The sequence below is a fragment of the Trichogramma pretiosum genome, unplaced genomic scaffold, assembly GCF_000599845.2.
Source record: "Trichogramma pretiosum strain Unisexual culture from Peru unplaced genomic scaffold, Tpre_2.0 scaffold32, whole genome shotgun sequence".
NCBI classification, from domain to species: Eukaryota; Metazoa; Arthropoda; class Insecta; order Hymenoptera; family Trichogrammatidae; genus Trichogramma; species Trichogramma pretiosum.
Window position 1 is genome coordinate 1,849,258 of NW_019641641.1, and position 19,332 is coordinate 1,868,589.

The 19,332-nt window shown below is 31.9% G+C and overlaps 2 protein-coding genes across 2 annotated transcripts; one reads left to right on the plus strand and one right to left on the minus strand.

Annotated features, from left to right (window-relative positions):
- Positions 1–4,122: 4,122 nt before the first annotated feature.
- On the plus strand, positions 4,123–6,478 carry LOC106652615. The gene is made up of 3 exons (XM_014371678.2): positions 4,123–4,162; positions 4,883–5,521; positions 6,014–6,478. The coding sequence occupies exons 1-3, from the start codon at positions 4,151–4,153 to the stop codon at positions 6,356–6,358; spliced, it is 996 nt and encodes a 331-aa protein (XP_014227164.1). The 5' UTR covers positions 4,123–4,150; the 3' UTR covers positions 6,359–6,478.
- Positions 6,479–15,486: 9,008 nt separating this feature from the next.
- LOC106652619 (pupal cuticle protein-like) lies at positions 15,487–17,526 on the minus strand. The gene is made up of 3 exons (XM_014371684.1): positions 17,450–17,526; positions 16,754–17,034; positions 15,487–16,333 (listed from the first exon to the last, which is right to left on the minus strand). Exons 1-3 carry the CDS (start codon positions 17,459–17,461, stop codon positions 16,129–16,131), a joined length of 498 nt encoding a protein of 165 aa, XP_014227170.1. The 5' UTR covers positions 17,462–17,526; the 3' UTR covers positions 15,487–16,128.
- Between the last annotated feature and the right edge of the window lie 1,806 nt (positions 17,527–19,332).

Genomic DNA, 19,332 nt, shown 5'->3' on the forward strand with positions numbered 1-19,332 from the left:
GAATTTTGGCGGGAAAATTTCAAATTTTGGCGGGAAAAAATTTCAAATTTTGGCGGGAAAATTTCAAATTTTGGCGGGAAAAAGTTTGAAATTTTGGCGGGAAAAAATTTGAATTTTGGCGGGAAAAAATTTTTAAAATTTGGCGGGAAAATTTTTAAAATTTGGCGGGAAAATTTTCAAATTTTGGCGGGAAAAAATTTGAATTTTGGCGGGAAAATTTCAAATTTTGGCGGGAAAAAATTTCAAATTTTGGCGGGAAAATTTCAAATTTTGGCGGGAAAAAGTTTGAAATTTTGGCGGGAAAAAATTTTAAAAATTTGGCGGGAAATTTTTTTTGAATTTTGGCGGGAAGAAATTTCAAAAATTTGGCGGGAAAAAATTTGAATTTTTGCAGGAAAAAAATTTTAAAATTTCGCGGGAAAAAATTTGAATTTTTGGCGGGAAAAGATTTCAAAATTTGGCGGGAAAAAATTTTGGAATTTTGGCGGGAAAATCTGCATACCTCATCCGCCAGTTTATCTAAAAAATTCTGAATCTGACCCACAAACAAGTCGTTCTTGTGATTAAAATACAAATAAATACGATATTTCTTAGTAAAAAATCTCCACAATCATGCTTTTATTTGAAAAATCTGATTTTCAGATGACAAGTGCTTTATGTAATCGAGTTCATTAGAGTGCTATGTAAGCGAGTCAAACCACTGCCAGCATCAATTTTTTAATTTTTTAGGTACCTCTTTTAATGATGATTGTTTACAAATATCTTTCAACTCAGCTTCCTCATAAATATGGGTGGAAAATAACTTAACACAAATCAATACTGTCTCAACTGAATCAACTTTTTAATTTATAATCGTTTTAAGACAAATTTAAAGCTTTTTTTTACCCCATATTTACCTTAATATTTATTTAAATTAAAGTTTATCCATCATAATAATGATAAGGTGTCAAATAGGGTATTTTTCATGTTTATAGTAAGCAAGGTGCGAGAACTTGACAATGTTGCAATAAATGACATAGTTATAACTTTTGCTTAAAAATCAAACTAGTTTTCAGTAATAAGTTATATAATTAGTTACACAAACATGTGTGCTAGAGATTCTCTTGTTTCAATGTCTTACATGCAATAATGAGGTATATTTATTATCATTTAGTTAAATATTCTCGTTTCTTTTTTCATAAAATGAAGCTAAAGTGTATTCCTCAAACAATAAATGTAAAATACTTTATTCGCTCAATCATATTTTACTCGTGGCCTTCTTATAAGAGTAGTATTACCAGTCAAGGTTAATGATACATAATATGGGGTGAACTTTAACGTCATCTGATGGTAAATCTTTTCTGATATTTTAATATTAAATAATAGTGTAAATTGTAATAGTTATGAATGGAATTATATTTGAAATAATAAAGCTGCAAAAATGCAATAAGAAATATTATGAAAATTGGTGTCTTCTATTTATATACTAGAATATTATATTATGAAATAAATACATGAAGCAGATGACTTACCTCGGAATGGTTCGCACCCTCGATATGATCGGATTACACTTGGGTGTAAATACTTCTGGATAAGTTATCTTTCTTGTAGTAATTGGATGCATACATAGTAACTTCTTGTACGTAGTAACTCCTTTCTTGTAGTAACTGGATGCACTAGATGAATACGATCTTTTTAACATTTTTTACGTAAACAAAGTTTTTATGAAGTTTCTATGTTAGAAAACCCTCGTTTTGCATTCGGTGTGTCAGAAAAAAAATTTGACTCTAATTAAAATCCAATGAAATAGTTATTCTTTCAATTAAAAGTAACTTTTGGATCACCATTTTATGCTTACATAAAACATATGATTCAATATTCATTTTGGAATGAAAACAACATGTATTTTTTTAATTAAGGTAGTTGGGTGATGATAATCATAACAATAATATAGATAAATAAATAGATAGAGATGTAACTCATGTAGGTTGGTATTTACAAGCACACGAGGTACCTTTTTGGGAAAAAGACAACGAAATTCATCTTTTATATTAAATATCTCTTTAATTAGTTCGTTGAGGGTTCCCTTAAATGCTTTTTGCTGTAGTAGAAATTATTCATTGAAAATCTATAACGAATGGACTTGTTACGTTTGTTATATCTTTATTAAATGGAATGTGTTTTCCACACCTAAATTTTGTTTAAAAATAATTAATTGATATACAGAATACTTTTATTTCAGAAAAGTAGGAAGTAGTCGAAATATTTCAAGCCATCGAAATTTAATTGATTTGGGGCTCGGCTAGCGTCAAGCTCAATTCATTGGTCAATGAGCTAGGTATAATATTCTGGGTGGTGTGGAGCAGCAGTCGTGGCCCGGATAAGGTGTGATCCAGCTCGCCGTTACGTCAAAATAGCCATGCTTAGATAAATATAAACAAGTCCTACGCAACGTCACCCATTTTATGATCTCGTTATTCGTATTGCGTACTCTAGATTTTTCAAATTTTTTATTATGCCGGCCATTTGAGCTGACGAATACTAGTGCAATTTAAGCGATGAAAATCACGAGATGCACTTTCTTTACGATGCATTTCAAATATCAGATGAATACAACTATGATGAAAAAATTTTTTGTCAACACTCATACATTTCAATAAATGTTAGAATTTGTAAGATTGGTGAATACCTATTTTGATGAAAGTAATACTGTAAATAAAAATCGGTAATTAATTTCCACTATTATCTCAAATTTTATAAATCAGTTCTAGCTAGTACTTTATTTAAAAAGAGAAAATAAATTTGTGGGCAAGGAAGAGTATTGACTGAAAAGGCAAGGTATCATTCGTACACATGAAACTTGTACTCGGGCATTTCTGTACACAAGTAAAATGTGTCCAATCACATAATCGAACTTTTTTTTAAATTCAAAAAATAAAAAAAATAATTGTAATCGTTTTAATTCGTTTTGAATTTAAAAAAAAGTTCGATTGTGTGTAGTAATATTGGACACATTTTACTTGTGTACAGAAATGCCCGTGTACAAGTTTCATGTGTACGAATGATATTTTGCCACTGAAGATAGTAAAATTATAATCTTAGAAAAATATTAGAATCAAGAGAAGCATTGGAATATTCATTAAAATCAAACTATAGTCTCTAAATTATAAATGACTTATGCAGATTTGATTAAAAAAGTATGTCAAACATGAGTCATTTGATATACATAGAATTCATTCCGTATTTTCTTTCAGCTATATTGCGCTTAGAAACTGTTGATATTTAGTATTTTATTGATGAAAATTATACTTTATATTAGATAACTAGTACTTGTTGCAATTTCTTATTAACAATCGCACTTATACATAAAAATATTATTTTCATGTGCGTGAAATTGAGTGATGCAAAATTTAAGACACAAAATATCTATGAACCGAATTAAAAAATAAAGTCGTTATGAATAATAATAACAACTGAACTAGTTGCTTCTTTAAAATTTATATAAGTTCGTATTGTATTTCATTACAATAATTTAATATTGATGACAGATTCAGTACAGATTCATTACAATAGTCATTTTCTCTCATTTTTTAATTACTCAATAGTGATTCAAATTTCAAGATTATCATAAGATGACAATCGCTTCATGAAGTATGAAATAATTATTTCCACTTAAAATGGAGTAGGATTACGCGGTGAGAGTAATTAGTTTCAACTACTAATTTGAAGCTGCAAATGCAATTCCTAAAATAAAAATAATCACGTAATTTGATACATATATTTACATTCACATTTTTCACTTCCGTAAGCTGCCTGCAATGTATGTTTTTATCATTTGAAATATTTTACAAACAAATTCATACGTCATATAATTTTTTTAATTGCTACAAGTATTAAGCGTAATAGACGAATGTTAAGTCAACTAGGAAAGGGGCAAGCCACCAGTTCTTAAAGTAGCTCAACGCGTGCCCCTAAATTTTTTTCTAGCACTAACGTTGTCAATTTTCGCGTGAGCGGGGGTACGCGATAGAACACGGTAGGCTAGATGCATGCATCGCTGGCGCATGCATCCGCTTCGTAGGGGTATATAAGACCAATCTAGCCGATCAGAAGGCACACTTTGCATTTAGCTATCTCCTTCACTGCAGCTACTCAAGACTTAACATTTGCCATGAGACTATTTGTAAGTTCTTGGCATTTTTACATATATATTTAACAACAAGTGTTAGAATATCATTTTTGAATCTGAATATTAAGAATACATTTTTTTCAACTACTCTCCTAATTCTTGTTAGGAATTCGTATTAATTTACAAGTGATTATAAGTGTAAAAATTAACTAAAAGTGTTCCATTCATATCTTGGTTCAGTGATTGTGATTTTTGGAAAATGATGAACTTAAATTTGCCTCAGATAATAGGATTAAGTGTTTCAATGCATCAACTTTTTGAATCGGCGCGCTACAACGTTGTTATTTAATTGTCAAATTTAAATTTAACTTTAAATCTGTTAAACTAAAATTTTTCTCAGATAATTGGATAAAGTGTTTTAACGAACCAATTTTGTAAATCTGGGCGTGACATGGTTGATATTTATTATTAAAATTATTTGAAAATTTTTAATTGTGATCATAATCAAAAATATTTACGCATAATGATTATGACAATTGAATTTGAATAATGGTTGAATTACTAGTAAAAAAAAAAAATTAAAAGTTGCTGAAAAATCATTTTGTAAGTTATATTGTATAGCTCCGAACAAATTGAACGACAATTTTTTTTAAATATTTATAAAAAATATTTTTTAAATATTTTCGATGATTGAACGTATAACAATATAAATAACTTTCATTCCTTAACAATATATACTTTGAAATCGTTTATCTACGCTGTTTTTTATTTTAGGTGCTCTTTTTAATGGCTGTGAGCCTTACATTGGCTTCTAGTGCCCGCTTGGGATCTGTAAAAATACGCAGGGACTCTAAATGGGACATTATTCATCATGAATATCACGGACCACCAGCACCTTTATCCAAGGATGGTCGAGTTATTGATACTCAAGAAGTAGCTGATGCTAAAGCCAATCATTTGCTTATACATGCTGAAACTATAGCTGATTTAGCAAAAAAAATGGCAGAAGCAAATTGGCATGAACCTACCGAAAAAAAAGCAGAAAAACCTGCAGAAGAGTTACCTATGATAAGCGGACCAATACAGATGACGCCTAAAATGATGGCTGCGCTTATGGCTGCTGTTGCTGAAGAGCAAAAGACTCAACAAGAACAGCAAAAAGCTGTGGAAGCCCTACCCGAATCTGCCCCAATTGTTGTTATTGAGCCTTCCCGACAAGTTCCACCAATCATTGAACCATCACTTCAGATTGAAGCTGAAGAAGTTCCTAAAGTAGAGGAAGTTAAACCTGTGGTAGAACTTGAAGTAAACAATGAAATTGAAAATAAAGAACCAACAAAAATTCCACAAAAAAGTTACGAGGGCCCTCTTGCTCAGCTTGGAGAGGATGGAAGAGTACTGGACACTCCAGAGGTTTGTGAATACAAAATAAGTTTCCAAAATGATTCAATTGAGTTATGCTTATGTTATGTTAAAAAATTGATGCGTTAATAAAATATATAAAAGATAAAATCAAATGATAAATTAAAAATGAAATTGTTTAATAATAATTTATGTTAGATAATTTTCCCATTTGAAATATCAAGTGACCTCTGAAGTAATGATATTATCTAATATATATGCCCTAGTTCAATATGACCTACATATTACTTAATTTTATTTCAAATAGTTACAGAGTATACAGATTACGATTTTTTCATGATCCCATTTTAAAGACTTTTATAATGTAGCAATCATCATTTATTTCATGTAATTATTAATATTCAAAGAGTTGCTTTCCAAAAATAACTTTTATATCGGTTTTTGCAGTTTAAATAATTTTGAATCTTCAAATTTATATGCCATCTGTCAATAATTCATGAAATATCAATGTTTATTAATGTCAATTTTTCTATTCCCTTCAAGGTACAAAAAGCGAAAGAGCTGCATCTATTAGCATATAAAAAACTTGCTGAATTGACTAAAAGCAAAAATGGACACGAAAACAAAGAAGAAAGCGGAAATGGTTGGGCATCAGTTTCACCGAGTTTGCATCAACACACTAGAATTTATCTACCACCAATGCATATCATTTACCCTCCAGAAACCTCTATTGGTTATGGTGGACCACCAGCACCAATTGGTGAAAATGGGAAAGTCATGGACACCGTCGAAGTTGAACTTGCCAAAGCCGCTCATAAAAAAGCTCATGAGCATGCTGAAGCAATAGCAAAACGACACCCACCTAAAGCCGAAGACAATACTATTTGAATATTGGGTAACGAATGAATATAATTTTATTAGTTATATTGAGAGATTTTTATTTTTGATGCAATCTTCATCCTCGCTCTTCGAGTATCAAACTATAAATAATGATACTCTGTAGACTATTACCTACGATATACTTGTATTATTTTAGCTCAGTACTGAAATTGAATAGCCATAAGTAGTCGAAGAAATCGTGGGGATGCGATATTTCTGTGTAAGCTGTGTACACATGATCTTCTTTTGTTTTAATATTTACGATTATCAAATTTGAATATTCTTTACAATAATATTTGATGAATATTATTTGATAAGTGCAAAGTTTGTAGAGTTCTTATAAAATATCTGAATGAATATCGTAAAAGGTGCCATTTATCAAGAGTTTTTTTCCAATCAATCACAACTTTCATAAAAAATGATATGATTTTTATTTATAATGCTCAGTACTGGGGAATTGTGTATATTTAAACTATCGTAAATATTTATGAAGGAATATAAATATTATACATTATTCCTGTCTCTACTATAAACATTTTAAGGTATATTTTATTATGATAATCGTGGCATATTCATATTTACATCAAATAACAATCATTACGACGTTTAGTTAAGATTGTCATTTTCATAAACGCACATTGCAATGCTGGTTAAAAAAAGTTTAAAAAAAAGAATTAAAAAACCAAGCACAATGTACTAACACAGTATCTGTTACATATCTTCACTTCATGTACTATACTTTGTATAAATTTTGAGTGATTAGTTACTCAATTATGTGAATATTTACTGGAAATAAGATTTGATTTGAGACTATATAGTATTTAAAGAAACTTTGAATGAAATTATCATTTTGTTAAGTATTACAATACTCATTTAAAATAAAAAATAAAATATGAACATTCATACTTAATCACTTGGTGTTATTGATTTTTGGAAAAAAGTTCGAAACTCCTGTCAATGTTCGTAATGCATCAAAATCTCGATACAAAAATCATTTGATTTTTAAATAAATAGGAAAAACATGATAGACCGGCAGATAGTGACCGTTAATAGGTGCTAATTTTCTAACTTATGCCCTTGAAAAGTCTGAAAGCCGTATTAGAGTGGCGGTTTTTTTTAATTTGTAATAAATTTTGTGAAAGATTTTAACCCGAAATATTGTACATCTTTCGTAGAGTCTAAATTTTTATATCTACTAGTGGCCCTTGTGCCATTATTTTTTATGTATTCTATGAGTTTCAAAATTTCATCCTTCCATTGGCATAAGTTTAAAAATCAGCACACAATCATGGGGTTTTCTTATATTATTACCATATCGATCTACACCAAAGGACACTAAGTGCTCTTATGTCTAGCTAGATAAAGACTCGATCAGTGCCAAAATATCATTTTTCAATAATGGCATAAGTTAGAAAATTAGCACACAAGGCCAAAATTTGTTACAAATCTATATGTGGCCGATTGTCTGTCAAGTCGAATGGCCCAAAACATTTTTTTTCTGCAAATATGAAAAACTAGTTGTATTTGATGTCAGATTTGACCAAAAAAATTTTTAGGAAAATTGGGGCCTTCTATGACACTTTTTCAGAGGCCCAAAGTTGGCCATCTTAGCGTTTTTTGGAAATTCATGAAAAATCACAAATATTCAAATAATTCCTGGATCAGGGTAGAATGATTCAAAAGTAAAAGTGCCCAGCAACTTTTTTGTTGGAAATTGTCCAAATTTTCAGAAAAAAGTATGCCAAAGTGATTGGAGCTATATAGTAAAGTGAAAAGCTCTCAAAAGTTGAAAAAAACACAAAACAAGAAACCTACTCGAGTTCGAACCATACTTTCATTTCCTAAACTATGTAAAAAGCTTCCCAAAGATGTCAACTACTGCCTGATTTGTAATGGGTCTTAAAGTTTAATGCAATGTAGACAATAATGTGTGTCGAAAAACGTGCAAAAAAGGTCTAAAAATGGCTGTTATTGGTGATTTTAGGCATATTAGGCCTATTTTTGACTTTTTTTGCACGTTTGAAAGTACCGTTCGAACTCTAGTAGATTTCTTCTTTTGTGTTTTTTTTAAGTTTTGAGAGCTTTTCACTTTACTATATAGCTCCAATCACTTTGGCATACTTTTTTCTGAAAATTTCGACAATTTCCAACAAAAAAGTTGCTGGACACTTTTACTTTTGAATCATTCTACCCTGATCCAGGAATTATTTGAAAATTTGTGATTTTTCATGAATTTCCAAAAAACGCTAAAATGGCCAACGTTAGGCCTCTAAAAAAGTGTCATAGAAGGCCCCAATTTTCCTAAAAAATTTTTTGGTCAAATTTGACATCAAATATAACAAGTTTTTCATATTTGCAGAAAAAAAATTTTTTTGGCCATTCGATTTCATAGAGAATCGGCCATGTACTTTAAAATATATCGCCACGCTAATATGGCGTAATATTTCGTTTATTGAGCTTGTTATCGATGTATCTTTCAGACTTTTCAAGAGCATACGTTAGAAAATCAGCACCTATTATCGGGACGGTCACTATCTGCCGGTCTACGAGTTAATATAGTATAATACACTAACAACGGTAAGTTTTAAAATAGCAGTAAGCTTGTTAAACATACATATTATGAATTTATCAGATACTATTTATCATTCTACTAGATTTGTACCGTTTTTTTACTCGTGATAAAAAAGTAGAGTTGTCAAAAACTTGAGCAACCCTTCCAGTTTTTATTTTCAAATAAAATTATATTCACAGGTACGATCAAACTTTGGATTTTTTGTTTTACTTCAGTATAATATAGATCTATAAATAAATACCTTTTTTATCACCGAATATCGATGAAAAAATGTTTTATCATGACAAGAATAATTCAAAGTATAAAGGTGAATTTTATACCAGAATGAGATGCGTTTTGCATGCTATATAGAACTAATTTTAACTGTTTCAATTTTCAGAAATTTATTATTGATATGTATTTTCTCAATCCATATGAAGGTAGAAAGTATATTATGATATTTGGTAACTGGAGCAACAGTGAAATATCGTTCTTAAGGGAATACTTACACCTTGAAATCCTTTTTATTTCATCTAAAAAAAATAGACCTAAAATAAAAATTGAGATTGGTCAACTTTGAGGCTTCTTACTAACCCTTTGAACAAAATATTTTCACCCTTACATACTAGAAAAGTGTCTCTAAATTTACAAGAGGTATTATTTAATTCATTGTAACTATCGTAACATTGTACATTACGTTACTATACCGATTAATAAAATAAGAAGTTGTCTAAAATTATGTGCCTCGAAAAACCGATCTCAAGTGACGAAGAGGTCGAGGAATACGAGGTTTTGGACGAACCGGCAGAATATGTTTCAATTAGTTGTCCAAAGTGTCATGAAGAGTCATGGGATTACCCAGACTCCGAGGAAATTTGTGTGTATTGTGGTAAAACCCGTGGTGATCCACCTACTGAGTTATAACAATCTGGAGTAATAGATGCCTCGTGACCTTGAACGGTAAGTCTATTACATTTATAAATTGAGAACATAAATACTTTTTTTACGATCAGTTCCGCGCTGATATAATAACCTATAACTACCCGCACTATAAAATTTTCTAAACGCACAATAAATCTTCGCCTTATTGGACTTGCGAAGCTTAAAAAATAAAAAAATTCTTTTTAAAAATTCTTAACTGTTCTTATTCTTATAACTTTACAATGATGTGGAATTACATTAAGCTCCTGAATTATCAGCTCATCGGGTAGTGCGTCGAGAAAATTTTTATCGAACTGTAATATCAGATTTATATATACGATGCTAGCTTGCGAACCCATATTTTAGTCGATATAATGTTTTATAAATAGGATCACGCATTTACAGTTATATTATTCGTGTTTGCGTAGTATTGCAAAATGTGTTTTATTTGTCATTTAATAAAGAGAAAACAAGCACCTATCGTTCTAGTATGGTCTCTTATACACATGTTGTCGAGAAAAATAAACATCCAAGCGAGTCCGAATTTGTTTAGAATTAGTCGGATGGATCACCGATGCATCTTACATTCGACACGAACATATATGGGTCAAAATAATACTTTTTTACAAAACCGTGCGCACGTATGTCACCGATCTTGACGCGCTTTTGGTATGTTATAGTACATGGTAAAAAGGTCCAAAAAAAAAAATGTTTAGACCCCCTCCCCCCTCTTACCCCCACTTCCGGTATAAACGTCCATTTTCGATCTATATTTTTTTCTGAGGACATGAAGCAAGTGAAAAATCTGAAAAAATTCATAAAAATACTTTTCCACAATCCAAACAAACTTGAATTTTTTCAGATCTTTTGAGTGCTTCAGGCCTTCAGAAAAAATTATTGAAAATTTCAAAAATCGAGATACATGGGATGAGCCGATGTAGTACTCGGAAATTTTTTCAGTTTTTTATTGCATTGAAAAACATAACCTCAATTTTTTTCAGATTTTTTCAGATGACCTAACGACGCACCTTTTGAAGCCAAAAACCGCTTTTTTTGACGAAAATAATTTTTTTAAGACAATACGGAGCCTCGAAAAATCTGAAAAAAATTTTTTCTTGTTTTTTTTCATCAAAATACATAATCTCAAATTTTTTCAGATTTTTTAATTGAAAGCAATAGCTTCTAGGGCCGAAAAATGCTATTTTTAACAAAAAAAGGTTTCTAGAACCCGATGGTTCCGGTGAAAAAATTTGAAAATATTTTTTTTGAATTCCTTGTCAAATTTTAATAAATTTTGACCGTTTCAGAATTCTGATTGAAGCTTCCTAGCTCATTTTAGAGCATCACAAAGATTAGTGCAAAATATCTGAAGACGTTTCTGAAGACATTAAGGAATGATAAAACTCGTTTGATGCTCTAAAATGAGCTAGGAAGCTTCGATCAGAATTCTGAAACGGTCAAAATTTATTAAAATTTGACAAAGAATTCAAAAAAAATATTTTCAAATTTTTTCACCGGAACCATCGGGTTCTAGAAACCTTTTTTTTTGTTAAAAATAGCATTTTTCGGCCCTAGAAGCTATTGCTTTCAATTAAAAAATCTGAAAAAATTTGAGATTATGTATTTTGATGAAAAAAAACAAGAAAAAATTTTTTTCAGATTTTTCGAGGCTCCGTATTGTCCTAAAAAAATTATTTTCGTCAAAAAAAGCGGTTTTTGGCTTCAAAAAGTGCGTCGTTAGGTCATCTGAAAAAATCTGAAAAAAATTGAGGTTATGTTTTTCAATGCAACAAAAAACTGAAAAAATTTCCGAGTACTACATCGGCTCATCCCATGTATCTCGATTTTTGAAATTTTCAATAATTTTTTCTGAAGGCCTGAAGCACTCAAAAGATCTGAAAAAATTCAAGTTTGTTTGGATTGTGGAAAAGTATTGTCAGATTTTTCACTTGCTTCATGTCCTCAGAAAAAATATAGATCGAAAATGGACGTTTATACCGGAAGTGGGGGTAGGAGGGGGGAGGGGGTCTAAACATTTTTTTTTGGACCTTTTTACCATGTACTATAACATACCAAAAGCGCATCAAGATCGGTGACTTACGCGCGCACGGTTTTGTAAAAAAGTATTATTTTGACCCATATACATAGATATCAAATAATCACGTTCGTCGCCTAATTAAGCGTTTTTGCTTCTCTTTCTCACGCGTGCACGAAACCGTGTATGTATGCAAGTGAAACTTTTATGTTGCTATTTACCTAATACACACTGACACTCACATTAAAGTTTAAAATGAATTTATGCATTAGGTCGATTCATATTTGTGGGTGTTGACGTTGTAATTAGCTCGTGCGCATATTATACGTCTAGATGATTGCAATCGATAATTATTACATTTTTTCAGGCCAATTCACGCGCGCCACATAAAATTTTTTATTTATAATAATTCGAATAAGAATTACAAACAATTTTTGAGTAATAATGTTGTATGTTTTAGGAAAGAGTGATCTGGAAATTACAAATGGAAATGGCAAATATTAACAAGTGCCCCGTAATTATGTCGTCAAGATTCTCTTCAGCTTCGATTAATATGTTTCTATCAAGATTTTTAAAAAAAAATTAGAATTGATAAAGAAATAAAATACTTGATAAGACTAACAATTAAAAAGAATATTATTAAACTTATAATAAATAAAAATAGTTTATATCAAAATATAACAAAATCCTTATTAAAAAAAACAAAGTTTTGTACGATAGTAAACAATTTAAGATTTTATATGAATCAGCGGTGCATATCGAGACTATTCATTTTTGCCGCTATTCATTTTTGATATAGATGGATTCAATAAAATATTGAATTATTCTCGTTATAGACAATTGATAAATGTAGTTAAAATCAATCAAACTGTTCTGGAAAGAATTATGCAATGTTATTGGGGATTAAATTTACGAGTAAATCAATTTTCCTCAAGATCAAATGTTAAGCTGCCATAATTCGTTGGAAGCTTTTAACTAGTATTCATGTGCGTGCAATGATTCGAAAATTCAGAGTCAGTATTTTGCAAAAATTAATCTCTGCGATCGATTTGGATAATTTTGTCAATATGAGTGCATCTTTTATAATCGTATCGAAATTCATTTTGAAACTATTCTGGAGCATCTCATTTTCCGAATACGTACGAATATTCCCTTCCACCATGGAAAAGAGAGCTTTTGAACGAGCCTACTATTCATCCGAGAGTCTCCTCCTGTGCATTGTGATATTGTTGATTTTATACTCTAGTGCTTATTTCGTCAGTTTTTTCAATGGACGATTTTATCAATGACACGAAATTAACAATTCACGTTTATACTCCATTAGTGTACTACCTTGAGATGAGCAAGGATTGAAATAGAGAAGTAACGTTTTGACTGTCGAGGCAAAGAGTTGGTATTTGACCTTCGACAATGAGTACTGCATAGTATAGCAAGCGCGAGTATTTAAGAGTATTTCTCTGAAGCTTTTGTAGAATTTTTTGATTACCGTTTACATATTCCAGCCATCAATTGCAAACCTGTAAAAGGCATGGAAACGATCGGTGGACGCAAATCTACTTATTGAACAAAGATCAACTTGTATCCTAGTTTATTCCACAATGACGACCCAGAACTATTGTAGCAAAGCCAATGTGAAAAAAATAGAAAAGATATTGCGACCTAACAATTGAAACAAATATAGCTTATGTTGAATTCTATTATCATAGAAATTGATGCAGAGGCTTCATCCTCCAGCAGAGTATTTAACCAACCTGTTTTTTTACTAGTCAAAGTATAATAGATGATCTGATGTATTGTTGGGATGTTGGTTCTTCGAAGGGCGCGGTAGATATATTATATCATCATAATTATAAATATTATGTTACACTTTATCTGAGTCGTATTTAAAACTGCATGAATTATGACGATAATGTTATAATAGTAAGAAGTTAAAAACGAAGAAGTCGACCTCCTGTAAGTTGACAACCTGCTATACATATATGTTAGTCATGATGCCTTTACAAGTGTGTAAAGTGCCAGTGAATAAAGTATTCATTTATAAGTCATATTTTCAAAAATAAAAATTAATAAATTAAATCAGTATTCTGGAATCATGTGATAATCAAATTATGATTTAATTAGTTGTGCGTGAAAATTTGACAAACTGTTAAAGAGCGACCTAATCGGTCTCGCACTTGAACATATAATTTGTTTACTTGATGTGCAGCAAAATTTCGCAATCAATTTCAGTGAAAGATGAATGATGAATTATAGTTAATGTATAGCATCAAGCAGTTCATTTTTAGGAATTCGATATACACTGCAGAAAGATCTTTTGAGTGGGTCCATCAAATTTGGTCAGCTAGATCAACAAAAGATATTTACTTATTATAACAAAATAGTTTTGCAAGATATAGCAGTAAAGTCGGAAAAGCCTAAATATTAAGTATACGGGAGTTAAGGCGTATGGAAAAGAGTATAGAAAAATATATTTGAAGCATTACCACAGATTGGTTCACGAAAATCTAAGACATGCGTGCGAAATGTGCGGAAAAATTAATTGTGAAAATCATGCTCTACTCTAGCACATTTGCGGGATCTAGCCGAGAGGATTTAGGTTGAAGCACAAATTGAAGAAGTCACCGTCCTGTGCTTGCTAAAAGGCGTTTATTCAATTGTTAATTTTGAAGAGGCTTCAGTATTTCTCATTAAAAGAATAAAAGTATACTAAGCGCTACACTGTGTTTGATGAAAATTAAGAACTCAGATATCACCAAAAATCAGCTCAGCGTTTTTCCTCTTTTTATCTTGTTAGACATCGCAGACTGGCCTGTTATTCCATTTGAAGTTAAAAGTAATTTGACAAAAAATGAATCGATATTTTCATGTCGAATACATTTGAAAAGAAACATTGACATGTAGTAAAAAATATCCATTTTTAACAAGCAATATCGATCAATTATAGTGTCAATAAATCAATTTCTTTTTATTTTTTATTACACTTCCTTAAATGTAAGCAGATACAACATTATCACACGTACTAACATTTTTTTTGTGACTTGATGAAACTTTATTAAAATTAATCTTGAGTAATTATTATCAATCTGAAAATTGTCAAATTGGATTCTTATTAATTTCCTTGCTTGTAAGGCTTGAAAGTAAAGATCATAGAGGAGAAGGAACAATAAATATTTTTACTAAATTATCATAGACAAATGTAGAGATACTAATCACATTTTATTATCAAAGCTAATATAAATGTATATCGTATACATATTTATTAATTTTATGTGTACATAATATACATGTATCTTCAAAAAACAATTTTTTAGCATCCGTACAGAACGACCGACGCATAAACCGGTAACATATTTACGGTGCTCTTCTCACTTTTATCTGTGAACATTTTGCAAACTAGCATACAGAAATATGAGTAGAAAATTAGTTAATGAGAAAACAGTAACAATGGATTCAAACATATTTTTTTGAGAGAAAAAAATTAGACAAAAAGAAGAAAAAAGGAAGATGAAAGTAAAAAGTGTAAAGAACATTCTTGATTTAGCCTACTAGGCTTATTTTTCTTCTATCTAAAAATTTCTCGAGCAAAGATTTAATGCCATTTAACTTCTTTGCAATGTAAAATGCTGGTGTTCGAAGGGCGGGTTTTGGAATCCGCTTCGGTGTATTCGTCAAACTCTCTTTGGTACATCTAAAGATAATACTTGTGATTACATGGTTGCGCAAGTAAAAGCTGCTGCTGTCGTTATTTTCGTGTCACCATGTGCAGACAATTGCAAAACCACAAAATTATCATTCAGATCGATTTGTATTACTCGATACAGTACATGGCTTTAATATTTATGGCTGCTTAGAGATTTCGGTTTTTATGACCGTTTAGATAGTACGCTTGTTTGTAATCAAACAGTCGGCACAAGAGAAAATGAAAGCAGGAATGATAGAGAGAAAAAAGTAAAGTAAGAGGGAGTTATCCAGTCTTGTAGGTGATAATGAGATTTCGATTTACGCAATGTAGTGAATGTGAACTTTGTTAGATGATGCCAGTTTAAATCGAATGACTGGGGGTAGTAGAGAGTGAAATGAAATTCATTTTCCGAGAAATTTGTTTTTTTGCTTGCTTCTATTGAGTCATAAGAAGCGACAGATTAACAAATTCATCGATAGCACAACAAATTGAGGGCAATTGAATTAACATACATCACTCAAAGAACCTATATAGAGTAGAGAAGCACACCGTTCTAATATATATATCGATGATGGTGATTCGTTGACTGCTCAGTAGTAGTCGTGGGCAGGGTTGTAAGAGCCGTCGTGATAAACTGGAGCTCCGTAGTGTCCAAGAGCTGGGCCATGGACTGGTCCAGGAGGTCCGGCTTTCTGCACCTCAGCATTGTACAGCGAGAAGTGGATGGCCTTGGCGTGCTCGACCTCGGGGGTATCTATAACACGACCGTCCGGTCCGAGGGGCGCAGGTGGTCCACTGCAGAAAATTCGTGCATATATTAAGTTACACGGTATTGAAGGTATTGCATCATTATTTTGTGTATGCATAGTAAATGACTCTAACGTGTTTGTGTTTAAGATTACAAGCTCTGAATTTGATTCATTTGTAACATAAAATATGTAACGCGAAAGAGATATTTATGAGGCCAATTAAATGCAATTCAACTTTAAAATATGATACATGCCTTCGTATATAATACCACGAATATTTCGCATCAATAAATCAGTTTTAAATACTTTAAAACCGCATTAATCAAAAGTTACAGACGAGCGAGTGCTTTTACGCAATTATTCGCGGCTCGTACGAAAAAAAAAAGAAAAAAACGAAACGATCAATCTCAATTTTACGACATGTAGCCATACAACGTAGAGCATTTCAAAGGGTATTAAAAGTCACCTGTACCGTGGTCCATGAGCGTAAGCGGCGTGCGGGGCGTAAGCCAGTCCGTGGGCATGGACGGGCGCGTCGTAGTGGCCCACCGGGCCTTTGGGCGCTCGAGCGGCGGCCTCGGCCAGGGCGGCCAAGTGAGCGGATTTGGCGTGCGCTACCTCGGGGGTGTCGACGACTCGGCCATCCGGTCCCAGGGGGGCTGCGCCACCGTGCGGCGCGTACGCGTGCGGGGCACCGTGATAGTACTGAGGCGACCCGAGGACCGTGGCAATTACGGATAATAAAATCTTGAAAAGAAAATCATTGATTAGTCGTTATTAAATTCGATCGCAATCACTTTAATAAGAGTCTATAAAATAATCAGAAGTATGTCAGAAAATAAAGTACGTTTAGAACAATTAAATTTTTCAAAAAATTAATACTTAAATAATTTGACCAAAAAGTACAAATAATTATGACGAAATTGAAAATTTTATGTTATAGAGAAGACATCACAATTTTAGCTGTAAAAATAATTGATGTGTAATTTTGCAATGCGTTGCGTCAGAAATTATTTAGCGTTAAATAAATTAACCATTATTTGTAATATCTCCGGAGTATTTAAAGGATAATCCATTCCGATCGATTTCGCGATTAATCAACAAATCGAAACTAATTTGCAGAAAATCAATCAGTCAAAAATGTTCAATATCGAGTACTCACTATGGCTATCATGGTGTTGAAAATGTGGGCGAGGGCAGGCTTAACTAAGCTCTTGCTTTACTAGTTGCAGATGCAAGTCCTCGGGTGCACATGTTCCTAGTCTCGTTCAATCCGTCAATTTATACCGTTGTTACTGGCACTGCAAGTTAAAGGGGGATATAATCCACCCCACCAAAACTCAAAACTGCATGCACTGTACACCACACCCAGCTTTAGAATAATATAGCTCTCCTTCGCGACCAACACCAACTCGCGCGAGCTCGCACACGGGCTCTGCCCTCTCGTGCCGCCCGCGATTCGCATACATGTACGCACACATACACACACACACACACACACACACACACACACTCGCGCACGCACAAAAGTGGACTTGCACACTTGGCTATAGTAAATAGAAGCTAATTTTGTACCTGCCCTCTCTCGTCGATACATTTCGTACTTTGCTATGGCCGCATGCATACACTTATTGCATAAATGAGAACTATTGTTTTTCTCGCCCCCGCGAGCAGACTATTAACATTGACATTTACTTGTATTCGCGCCGAGGATGGAGCTTTATATGTCTACACAGTAACACCCAATGACTAGCCAGTCTCGACGCCAGAATGACATTCCAACCGATCTAATGATTGTATTTACTTTTTCCATGAATGAGTAGCCATCGTTCCTTAGAAGTCGTCGTTGAATTTCATTTTTAGCACCGCGACAAAACTCAATATTATTAAGTCGTTAAATCTCATCGTGTCGCAATGAAAATATTTACAACCTATTATATTCTTTACTTTCGTTTGAGAGGAAGCGGTATAAAAGTTCACATTACCTATCAATAATGCATAACGCGCTTGAATATTGATAACGACTTTCAGTTTGTGCGTTGTCCTTTTTTAAGAAACAAAGAAATTACACTTACCTTTATCTGTTATTACGCAATGTAAATTCATACTAATCGCAGACACTGTACCGATTAAGATAAAATTTATAAAAAATTTATCGAACAGAGTTTCACATGCATTTCATAACGATCAGAATGTATAACCGATACGCTTTAATATTAACGTAAGGAATTTTAATTTTCAAGTTCGATAAGCGCAATTTTGATTGGATTCCGATATAAATAAAAATAAATTAGATTCGCACTTAATATCTCAACGGTTCGATTCTCAGTATTTTCTCTGTCTTTCATTTACCCTGTAGGAGCCTATTTCTTTTGATATACTTTTGTTTAAATCGATTAGATTTATGACAAAATGTGAGCATTATCACCTCAAGTACTGTTGTAATACTCATTGTTTCAGTAAACAAATCAAACTATTTTAAAAAACAATAGAGTTATTAAAGCATTGCAAGCTAACAATAATACCTCAGTGGCTCATTTTTGTTAATGATTTTGTTAACATTTTCAAGTATAATAAATTTTTTTTGTTTTAAATTTTTATTGTCTAAATTGAACTCTTTTAACGTCGAATATGCATGAATAAAATTGCATGTAAATGTATCCATTAATATACATTTTTTTAAATATTGACTGATACATTTATTTTATCAAGAAAATGATCTTATTGTTCTTTAGTACCCGATATTAAGTAGTCTATAACTTACGAGAGATAAAAAAAACCATACTGAACATGCTTATTATATAATTACAGCTATCCATTTGTTTGGTTTACTAAATAGCTGAAATTTTTAAAATAAAATCAACTCGTAAAACTAAACATTAAATATTTATTCAACGGATTGATTAACTACACATTGGTGGAAGACAATTTTGAATGATTTTAAGCATTAATAACACCTTTTTCCGACGATGGAATTTTTATTTTGAATAATGTGCATTAACCTCTGACACCCCTGACAGCTGAATGCGCTGCTTGATTTTAAAT